Source organism: Hibiscus syriacus, unplaced genomic scaffold (assembly GCF_006381635.1).
Source record: "Hibiscus syriacus cultivar Baekdansim isolate YM2019G1 unplaced genomic scaffold, ASM638163v2 tig00110833_pilon, whole genome shotgun sequence".
In the NCBI taxonomy this organism is placed as follows: domain Eukaryota; kingdom Viridiplantae; phylum Streptophyta; class Magnoliopsida; order Malvales; family Malvaceae; genus Hibiscus; species Hibiscus syriacus.
The window spans coordinates 1,354,006-1,365,366 of NW_024062884.1; the positions used below are offsets into that span (position 1 = coordinate 1,354,006).

At 34.4% G+C, this 11,361-nt stretch overlaps 1 protein-coding gene across 1 annotated transcript; it reads right to left on the reverse strand.

Moving 5' to 3' along the window:
- Window positions 1–2,901: 2,901 nt before the first annotated feature.
- LOC120143077 (beta-fructofuranosidase, insoluble isoenzyme 1-like) lies at window positions 2,902–5,845 on the reverse strand. Its single transcript, XM_039157496.1, has 7 exons — window positions 5,645–5,845; window positions 5,496–5,504; window positions 4,024–4,883; window positions 3,742–3,900; window positions 3,402–3,640; window positions 3,230–3,320; window positions 2,902–3,085 (listed from the first exon to the last, which is right to left on the reverse strand). The coding sequence occupies exons 1-7, from the start codon at window positions 5,829–5,831 to the stop codon at window positions 2,906–2,908; spliced, it is 1,725 nt and encodes a 574-aa protein (XP_039013427.1). The 5' UTR covers window positions 5,832–5,845; the 3' UTR covers window positions 2,902–2,905.
- Between the last annotated feature and the right edge of the window lie 5,516 nt (window positions 5,846–11,361).

The window sequence follows — 11,361 nt, forward strand, 5'->3', positions numbered from 1 at the left end:
TCACGCGAGCACGAGAACAACAACAACACTATTGACTCAACTTCCCTTCTTTCGCCAGCTGATCCGCTAACCTATACCTTCTCATGGGACATACATGACCTACAACCTGGAAATATTGAGACAGCTTATCAAACTCATCGAACGTATCTCACCAACGCCAAAGGCCTCAAAGACGGGTTATAAACCATGTCAACGCCACTTGGGAATCTGTTTCAACTTCCTTATCTTTGAATTTGAAAAGAGTTGTGCAATTCACCTTGAAAACAGGCTCACTGAGCGGACAAACTGTTTCTCAACAAAGACGAGGCATTCGAATGAAGTGTGTAGCAACTCCAAAAATTTCCATCTTCCAACTACATTGTTGCATTCGAACAACAAAAATAATGTTGACAAAACTTTTCTCGTTCTCGCCAACATAGAATTCTCGTCTCCATCCTTTGACCTCTTTATGGATTCGCGATTTCCATCAGCTCGAGAAGGATCCTGAGCCACCATAATAATTCCTCCTCCACTCAATTCTGTTTCATTCGGATGGCGTGTTTTCTCGGGTGAATGAATGTCATCATTTCTATTGAATTCATTCCCAAAGCAACGTGTGGTTAATGCAGCATCCCTCACCTCTTCAGTTCTCTCAACCTTAGCCGATGACGAGCCAGAGTTATCCTCTTTCGACGAGCTCATTTGGATATCCTCCTTTTGATCACTCGAACCTCCCTTCATGTTTTGTTTGATTCCCCATTGATTTGATATTCCAATTTCTATCTCCACTGTTTCATTTGGATATCCTCTTATCTTGGTTTGTAGTTATCAAAATCGTTACGTTCTTATAATCGATGGAATGATCTGCATTCTCACCTAAAGATTCAAAATTTCCCCATAATTCTGCCACCCTTTTGAGGGTACTGTAATGGGACACCCGAGACCTTAATCCAGGTCGCCCTCTCTGTCCTATCCATCGATTCTGACCAGAGTTCGATCTCTGAGAAGATTTTTTTTGAGATATGACCAGTTCAAGTCTTCTAACATCATGAACAATTCGTCATCTTCAAAGCTTAATAGAAAGGATTTGCCTCCGATTCGTTGGACTTTGATGCTCTCCATTCCCCATTTCTGCAACCGAAAACTAATCACTCTCACGCTACAGACCGTTGACATCTTGCCCACCAGACTCTTTTCAATTTCCACAAGACCTCCTTCTCTACAAAGCCTTTTATTCGCTTCACTAAACTCACCTCTCATCTGCCCAACTTTTTTAGCTTGAAAATTGCAGACATGTTCTTGCTCTTTGTTCGAGTTCCTTTGAAATGCCTCCCTAGATGCCTTTGAATGATTGAACCTCCCACCCCTCCTCCTTGTCTCCCTATCAACGTTTCCTAGACCTCCCACTCTTGATAATCCTCTAGACTTTTCAAAATGAACCGATAATTTGAAACCATTTAGAACAAAATCGTTCAACTTCTCCATAACACATTATGCCTCTACCTTGCTTCCAAACCTAACAAAACCAAACCTCTTACCTCCTCTGCTTAGCTTATTTGCAATGAATGCACCAACGACATTCTCATATCGAGCAAATGTGAACCATAGTCCCTTCCAATGTAATGCCCTTGAAATATTTTCCACAAACAAGGAAACTACCTGAGTTGCTGCTGAATCGTTCAACTTCTCCATACTCTTCAGTTTTTTGGGCCACTTATCACCGCGTGACTGAGAGGAGACAAGCTGTGGTACTCCCCAACCCTGGAAGCTGATGGAAAACGAATGATCCTAGAGAAACATCCAACCACATTAGAGTGTCGAGTAGCCATTTTGTTACAAATCTATAACATTAGTTTAAGTCGGGTAACAACCCGACTTTTTTTTATCAGCAATGATTAACTTTATTAAAGAGAGAACTAACCTAGTTCAAAGTCTCGATAAAATCCTCCCTAAATCTAAGCTGAGGAAAAGAGTTTTTTAAGCCAGGTACACAGAACACAAGGAGGGGAGACACCATAGAGGCAGGCAATCACAGGAGGCAACAAACCAAATAAGGTCGATGCTGATCACTAAAGCAATCTTTCCTCGCCGAGAACAACACAGCCCAACCCTGAGAGACCTAAGCCAGCTATATAAACATGTGCTAAAGCACCGCACAAACCAATGAAAACAGGGGAAGAATCGTAGTTAAAATTACCACCAAGCCTTGAACCACTCATGTCTAGCCACACCAAAATTAGCCAACCAATCTGCCATCGAAGGGTAATGCGAGACAAACTTAAAAGAGACAGAATCGAACTGAGAGGACTTCTCATTAATAATATCCAGCAGATTTAAAAAGTTTAATTCAGGGATTCAAATAGCGATCGAATAGCGGTATCGTGACCGCAGCCGAAATATCACCAATAGCAGTGAGTCACGGCCGCAATAGTATCCATTATATATGCAACCGCGATACCCACAATGACCGCAATAGCATCCGTTATATCTGCAACCGCAATAAACGCAACGCGAACAAAAATGCGACCGTAACCGCAACTTAAATTCCCGAGTTTAACGGCCTAAGAAGGGGTTTAGATATCCAATTCAAAGCGACAAGGGAAGTGGATTGCCCTCCCAATGATCTCGTTCCTTCAAACTTAGCTTCTAAAAATACTTCCAAACCCACCTTAAAAGCTTCCAATTCCGAGCCAATGGAGCTGTAGATTTTCATTAACATTTTTATTAATTTTGGTCATTTGAAGTAACATAAATGCATTAAAAATATTAAAACCACTTAATTCTGTAAAATGTAAATCTAAATTGCACTTTTGATTATAGTACAAGAGCTTTGTTTATTCTTTAACCATAAACATACTAATTATTCAATAGACTAACACATGATAAACGTTCATGTTACTACTTAACTAGCTAGACAAAAACACCATCAGTTCATCTGAGGCTTATTCATGCTCCACGCATTAAGGTTCTTAATGGTGATGGTCTGATCGCCATTGTTGAATGCATACAAGTGAGCATTGTCAAGCACAGCTAATGTCGGATAAACCCTAGATGTTATGCATGTTTTTCCCCCTCCTCCGAAACTTTCCACTACGGAATGATCGATCTGCAACCCCAAAAAACAGAAATTAATAGGAAGAACATCATTAAAATTGAGCGGAGAGCGAAGATGACGAGCGGAAAGTCATTACAGAGCTTGCTATGCTGGATGGATTACAAATTAAATATTTTACTGTGTGAAAAAAAATACCAGACTCCTAAGAGAGAGCTTCTTATCAGCCAAATCAACATCAACGAAGCCTGCAAATGCTGGTTTATATAGCCCATCCCTCAACGAGGAACTGCAAAAAGTCGACCAAATCAAGTTAGAGTTATGAACAAAGACTTGTATTTTTATGGAGAAAAGTTCAAAAAAAACAGACCTCCTTGCATCAGAACACAAGAGAACTACATGGTTTTTTGAGCTTTTAAAAACTCTGAAGAAAACGGCGGTATATTCTTCAAGGTTTTTCGAAGCCAACGTGAAGAGTCCGAATGGACCAACTCCACCTTCAACCTTTGATCCTTTGTTGGCACAGAGATCTTCGGCGTTTTTCCAGTTAGGATTGAATGGCTCAGCTTTGTCCAGGGTTGGAATATAGAAGCTAACATCTATATCTGCCTGTCAAAAGTACACTACATACAACGATGAGTATATCTATATCTATATGATAATATGTGGGTGAGTTGAGCTGGTCGAAGTAAACAATCCTCAAACTCAACCTGGGCAGCTGTTATTCCTTTGATTTCAATATGATGGCCTGTTTTAAGCTCCTGATGGCTCAGTTGAACGTTTTTCCCTCTTAGACTGTTCAACTCTCGGATGGGCCATTGCCTCAATTGCCTTTTATTGGGATCAAGCCATACCCTTCTTGGAATTGCCTGCAGATAGTAAGAGTTCATCACTTTACCTCGATAGTGGTCCGTTATCGGAATAGTATATGTTATGTCCGCGATCCCGATAAACGTAATACGTGCATATAGATTATATATATATATGAATACCTGAATTCCGGCCCATCCTTTTTTAACATCATCTTCAGTAGAATCAGATTCATTAACCCAACCCCACAAAATCCTTCTTCTTTTTGCAGGATCGAAGAAAGTCTTTGAAGCATAGAAATTTCCATAGTCGTATCTAAGGCCAGCGCAGCCATCAACTGAAGTATTATCCGGAACATATTTATCTTCATCGGTTAAATATGTTCCAACTGTGTAGTAATCATACCTGGTAACATCCAAGCTCACTTTCAACACATGTTTAACATGTTTTCCATGGTCGGATGGATCTAAACCCTCTTTACCGGATAACGAAACGGGGTAAAAATCAGGGCATTCCCACATTCCTGTATTGGGAGCCGAATGCAAAGGGTCTTTAGCCTTAGTCCAGTGAATGAAATCCCTACTTTCATACAGATAAGCAATCCCTCTACGGTTCCTATTGCTTCCAACCAGGACTCTCCACCGCCCGTTTAGCCGCCAGGCGGTGGAGGGGTCACGGAACGAGGAGGCATTTACGCCGCCTTCGTTTTCGGGATCGATCAGCGGGTTGTTTCCGGGTTTGATCCATCTGCGGAGATACGGATCGGATAAATTTGCTGGCACTGCATAGTTTTGGGTTTCTATGCTGTTTGAGTCAAGTCCAGTGTATAGAATTATTGGCTTATTGTTGGGAAGAATGGTGGCTGAACCAGACCAAGCACCATTGATGTCATAGTGTTTTGAAGGATAAATTGCAGGTTCAATTGGTTCCCAATTGATCAAGTCCTTTGAAACTGCATGGCCCCAAACAATGTTGCCCCAAACCGCACCTTTGGGGTTGTACTGATAGAAGAAATGGTATATTCCATTGTAGTACATAGGGCCTGTAAAACCAAAAAAAAAAAAAGAAGGTAAAATACAAATTTGGTAACTCAAATTTATTATCTCTCCTTTTTCATTTAGTTTTACTTTAAATCTTTTAGTTTCCTCATTGAACTTAATACATTGAGTCTTTCTGGTCATTCAGCCGTTAAATAGTTAACGGCGTTAAAATGAGTTGTTATATACATACAAAACGATGACGTTTCGGTGAAATTTTTATTTTTTAAAAACGGCGTCGTTTTTAACTATTTAACGACGGAGTGACCAAAATACGAGAGAAAACAATATTCAGTGATAAAAAAACAATGTAATAAGTTCAGCGAGCAAATTGAAAATTTTTAAAGTCCAGTGAGTAAAATAGGAGAGAAATTAAAATTCAGTAATAAAATTTATAATTTATTCAGAAAAAAACAGAAACAAAACAAAATGAAGTCTAGAGGAATGAATGATTAAGAATGTCGAATTCATACGATGTTTTATATGGTCATCGCGCAAACCACATGCATAACATAAAAATATAATTATTTTTAGGAAATAAATAACATCGTAACGTCCGTAACAGTCGCAATCACAACACCGTAACTGCAGTTAGTGATGTGGTTCGTTGAACTCACCGTTTGGATCTGTTGTTGAAGAAAAACAAAGAGCAAAGGAAAACAAGAAGATAAATTAGCCATGAAACCAACTCAAAAACACAAGAAGAAGAAGAAGCAGAAGAAGAAGAAGAAGAAGAAGAAGAAGAAGAAGAAGAAGAAGAAGATACCGTTGATCCAGTTCTTTGTAGGCTGAAAGTGAAAGGCAGTTCGGTGAAGTTGGGCGGTGTTAAACTGAGTAAAAGACTGAAATTGAGGATAAACCTTGTGAGAGGCTTCAACTCCTCCATTGTTAACATTGATCGTTATGACAAAAATAATTAATATTTTAAGCCAAAGGAATTTCAAAACCGCCATTGGAGCCTATCACAAAAGATTGATTTCCCAGTTGGTTGCTGTAGGAGGATGGGGCTTCATGGGTATTTATAGTATAATACAAGATGAAGGTGGCCGTTAAATATTAACAAAATTTCAACTACATTATTTTTTCCATTGAAGGAGGGATCATAAGCATGCACATGAACCTTTTTTTAAATGATAAAGTACACAAATGATCCCTCGATCAAGGGAAGTTCTACCGTACACCAGCCTTAATATACGGCTAAGAAAAGGGACTGCCGGAAATGTTATTATTTTTTAACATTTTCGGTAAAAAATTACCTAAAACATTATTATTTTTACCTAAAACATTAACGTTTTTTAAAATTTCTGATTAAGTGCCTAATCTTAACATTTCCGGTAGAAAAATAATGTTTTAGGTAGCGCGTTACCGAATATGTTAATAAACCCGGTAAAGCGCTCAATAATAACATTTCCGGTAGTAAAAAAATAAAAACATTTCATGTGATAGTATATTAGGTTGCCGCACGTAAGACTTCTCCTTCGACCAAAGGGTGTTTACAAGTGATAGTATATATTATAAAGATTCTCAATCATTTAATAATGAACGTTCAAATACCCTACAGTTGTTGATACTTAAATCTAAGACCTCTAGAGATAAAAATCATATCTTTAATCACTTAGATGAATTCGTTCGTACAACTTCCTCCGATTTACTACTATTATTACTCTATTCAATGATCTTAGGCTATGTGACACGTGATTAACATGTTCATGTAAAATTATTTAATATATTATTAACTGTTTTTAAAATAACATATTTTATTATTTAATTAACATAATATGAAATTAATATAGAATATATTCAAGTATGCTATTAAATAAAATTAGAATATTACATGAAAATAATTATAAGGGTAAAGTATATAAATGGTCCCCTAATTATAGGGTATTGCTTTGTTGAGTCCCATGACTATCAAAAGTTACAAAATGGTCCCCAATTATAGGATATTGATTTATTGAGTCCCCTAACTATTAAAAGTTACAAAATAGTCACCCAACTATTCATTATGTTCCAAATCCGTCCTTTTTCATTAAAAAATTTACGACAATCTGAGTGGGATATTAATCTTCTATCCGAGATATGATAAAATTTGATTCCAGGATCTCAAACGACTATTATATATCAGACATCAGATTAACATCCAACTCAGACTATCGTTACTTTTTAATAGAAAAGGATGAGTTTGAAACATAATGATTAGTTAGGTGATCATTTTATAACTTTTACTAGTTGAGGGACTCAACAAAGCAACCATCTATAATTTGGGAACCATTTTGTAACTTTTAATAGTCAGTGAACTCAACAAAGCATTGTCCTACAGTCAGGGACCATTTGTGTACTTCACCCTAATTATAAATATCCTTTTCAACATAATTCACTAAATCGATCAATGAATTTAATTTCTATATAATCTTAAATATAGCCTTTATGCTCTAAAAGATTTTGTAACCAAAAACTATCCTTTTGTATCTCACTATATATCTTGTCTTTTGCAATTAGTAAGGGGGGGGTAATTATTAATCTAACTAGGAAAGAAATTAATTCAATAAATATACTTTGAATTTAATATGTATATATTTAGAAAAATAAGAATAGTGTTCTTATTTTTCTTTTTGTATTTAGTGTATTTTTTTGTATAATCACCGGTATTCGATCTATTGATCGACTAATTCAGATCAAGTACTACAGAGGTAAGAGCGACTCTCTCAACCCAGTTTTCTCCATTCATAAATGTCATGATTCGAACCTCTAACCTTACTTAAGGGATCTAGTATCGCATCTCACTAGACCAACTAGTTGTTGGTTTCGTATTTATATGTTATTTAAGTTCATGTGTTAGGTCATGTACGTGTTATATTTTAATTATTTGATTTTAATTACTATAAGAATTGTATATTATCACCATAATCACTATCCCCCCACCCAATATAGCCTTTAAGCTATAAAGATTTTGTAATAAATTGCAATATTTTTGTACCTCACTATCTAGGCTTTTGCAATTAGTCATGGGTAATTTAGTAATCTAACTAGGAAAGAAATTAAGCCAATAAATTTACGTTGAATAAAACAAGCTATATATTTGAACAAGTTGTTCCTAGTAATCAATTTTCATTTACAACTATTAATCTGTAACAATAACAATACCCCTTACACGAGGGAATTGCTTTAATGTGAAAAAGGCCCTCGTAAAGCAATACAACTTTTAATCAAAGACAATATTCAATTGAACACTTTGAATTATGAGTTGCAATTGGGGGTGGTAATTAAATTTAGATATGATGGATTTCGACCTGATGTGATTTGATAGTATTTATTTTTAAATGAAATTAGCTAGGGATGGTAAACGGGTAGGTAGGTGTCGATACCCCTTTTCCATCCTCATACCCATGTAATATTTTCGTATTTATCACCTACTCACCACCTACGATAGTTAAAATTTTTAAATCTATACTCGCCCAAGCGGATGCATTCTCAAATCTATCCCCACACCCACTATCCAACTGGATACCCACCACCCATCTCGTACCCGTTTATAGTTGCCCGTATCCACCCATACCCACCAATTTGAGATAGGAGAAACAACGATCTTCGATTTTAAAAATGTTTATACCTAACATTTGGATAAATTACAAGTCATGTCCTATAAAATCTTAAGATTTATATAATAATAATGGTCTAAAATTTATACGGTAAATAGTTAGTAAGTGGCCGGATACGGGGCGGGTAAGGTCTCAAACCCAACACCTACCCACTACCCACGGTGGGTATGACTTTTTACATCAAGTCTTGATTATAGAGGAGAGAATCGTCGGGTTAGAGTTCCAACAATTCAAGTTAGCAGAGTATGTCTTGATTGTTATAGAGGACATGTATTATTCAATGATATTATGTCAATTTCAGTTTTAACTTTATTTTATCAAACATGTTATTTGTATTCGGTTTGTAATATTTGGATCTCCATATTTATAACCCTAACTTATACTATTTATTTTGATATACGATGATTATGACTTATGATTTTGAGTATTTTTTTTAAAAAAAAAGAAAATGATTAGTCACTTTAATAATTTTGCAAGACACTTTAATAATTTATTTGATACAAAGATTATTTATTTTAATTATAAATTTAAAATTATAAACCATAGATTCTAAAATTTAAAATCTAAATCCTAAATTCTCAATCTCAAATTTTAAAATCTAAATGATAAACCTTAAAACGTATAACTATAAACTCTAAACCTTAAATAAGACACGTAAAATAAAAGTGTATACAAAATCTATCGCCGGAGGTAGAGTCTAGTAAATATAAACACTATATGGTAAATTTCATGTGAACTTAGTCATGCCATCCTCTATTTTATTAACTTCATAAGATATATAATTGGACGACAACCCAAATACACATTAATATATTTGTATAACAGTACAAACCAACATATTTTAGTAGTTAAAGGAATCGTTATTGTTCCTAGAAGTTACGGGTTCGAGCATTAACGATTGCAGTAAGGTGATTGAACATTCATTGTCCAATGATTAAGAGTATTTAGAACATATATTACTTTGTACTTTTGCTTAATCAATATATATATATATACACACACTTGTATAACAAATTTAAACGTTTAAAAGTGAACATAATTGATGCGGAATATAAATATAATTCTCGAGATTTCTAAAAAAAATAACATTTATTTTTATGATTGAGGTCCGTCAATGAATTCTAAATATCTTAAAATGTGAATTAAGATATTGATTACACTAGGACAAAAGGCCCGGAGATGATGATGTTCAAAGCATACAATGTAAAGCCATGAAATTTTGTGTTCTGATCCATGACAAATATTATGGATTTCTCAAATATCTATACGTGGAAGCTAATTTTGGGGTTGGGAGGTTTTTTTTTGTTCTCTCGATGTCTTAGAACTTTATTCTGATTAATTTGGATGATTTGTGTTGCACGTTTAATTTTGACAGATAAATCTTTTAACGAAAATTTTCTATTTACATAATAACTTAAATTCGATATATGTTTAATCAATATCAAACTAGTTATCACTGAATGAACATGTTGATTTGGATTGTGGAGAACTAAATGCTCTTCAATTTCCAAATAGTCCATACGATCCAACCAAGGAGCGATGGTTTTTTGGCCCACTACCGTTGGCCCCAAAATTATTTAGGGAAAAAGGGCACCTCATAAATTTTTTTTGGAATCTGTGACATTTTTACAGTGAGGGTCTTGAGATATAATTTTTTATTTTAGGCCCAATATTTTAATATTTTTTTTCTAAGATTAATAATTGAATTTATTTTTAAAAAAAATTACGTCGAGGTGATGAGTTCCTTAGGTTTAAAATTTATAGTTTTTTTAGATTTGAAAAAGAGCCATTAGAACTCGTCACTTCGAGGTGACGAGTTTCAACGTTCATTTCCTAAAATTTTAACCATAAATAGGAGTTGGGTTAGTTGATCGAGATATAGGAGAAGCAAAAATGCACTTGTGGGAAGAATATTTTAAGCAATTGACTTTGAATTGTAATTTTATAAATTCGACTCAATTTTTTTTAAATTCAATTCGAGTTATAAAATAGAACTCGAATAACTCGAAATTTTAATAATTAGTAGATTGATTTTCAAGTTTGAGTCGAATCCCTTGACTCAATATCATATATGTATATCACATATGGAAAAATATGAAGAAATATATATGTATTGTATATAGAAAACAATTTAGATTGAAATCAAATTGTATCATAATATTATAAATATTTACAATTAAATTTAAACAAAAAATAAAAAAAACTCGACTCGATTCAAATTTTATAAACTCGACTTGATTCGAAAAAAATATGAAATCAAGTTTAAACTATAAAATAGGACTCGTCAATTCGAATAACTCAAAATTCTTTAACTCGACTTGATCGAACGGTCACCCCTAGCTCGGAAGCCATTACAACCTGCAGGGATGGAGCAATATAGGGAGTCAAAATTTTTTGTTTAATAGCATTTTAAGTCCTTATTAGTTTAAATTTAAAGAAAATTGGACTTTCGTCCCTCCCAAATTTTTAGATTAAATACGTAATAAGTCCTTATTATTTTGAACTTAAGTACCTTGCCCTCCTAATATTTGATTCTGGCTCCTTTTTGTCTTCTCCATTCATTATTTTAGTTGAAGAAACAAATTATTTTCAATAATATTGGGTTGAAAAACTGGGTATGATAACCATTGTTTTTGTACCAATAAAGAGACACTAACATATGCTTAACTATAAGGTGAAAGTTCAGCATAATTAATCCATATAATTATATGTTAATTACATTTATTAATATCTTTTTTTATCAAATAGAGATGCATTATAGTTTTAAAATAAATATAGGATTTGAATCTACGTAATATGAGATAATATAAACATCCTTGATCACTTAATCATTTTTTAAATAAATCGTTAATTTTATTAAAACTAGAAAATGTCCAAGTTATAA

What these genes read in the sequence shown, in the direction of transcription:
- LOC120143077 (XM_039157496.1), bottom strand. Translation starts at nt 5,831, where the DNA reads ATGGCGGTTTTGAAATTCCTTTGGCTTAAAATATTAATTATTTTTGTC. An exon ending in AAGGATGGGCCGGAATTCAG is followed by an intron (nt 3,901 to 4,023) that starts GTATTCATATAT and finishes TACTATCTGCAG; the next exon opens with GCAATTCCAAGAAGGGTATG. An exon ending in AGCTCTCTCTTAGGAGTCTG is followed by an intron (nt 3,086 to 3,229) that starts GTATTTTTTTTC and finishes TTGGGGTTGCAG; the next exon opens with ATCGATCATTCCGTAGTGGA.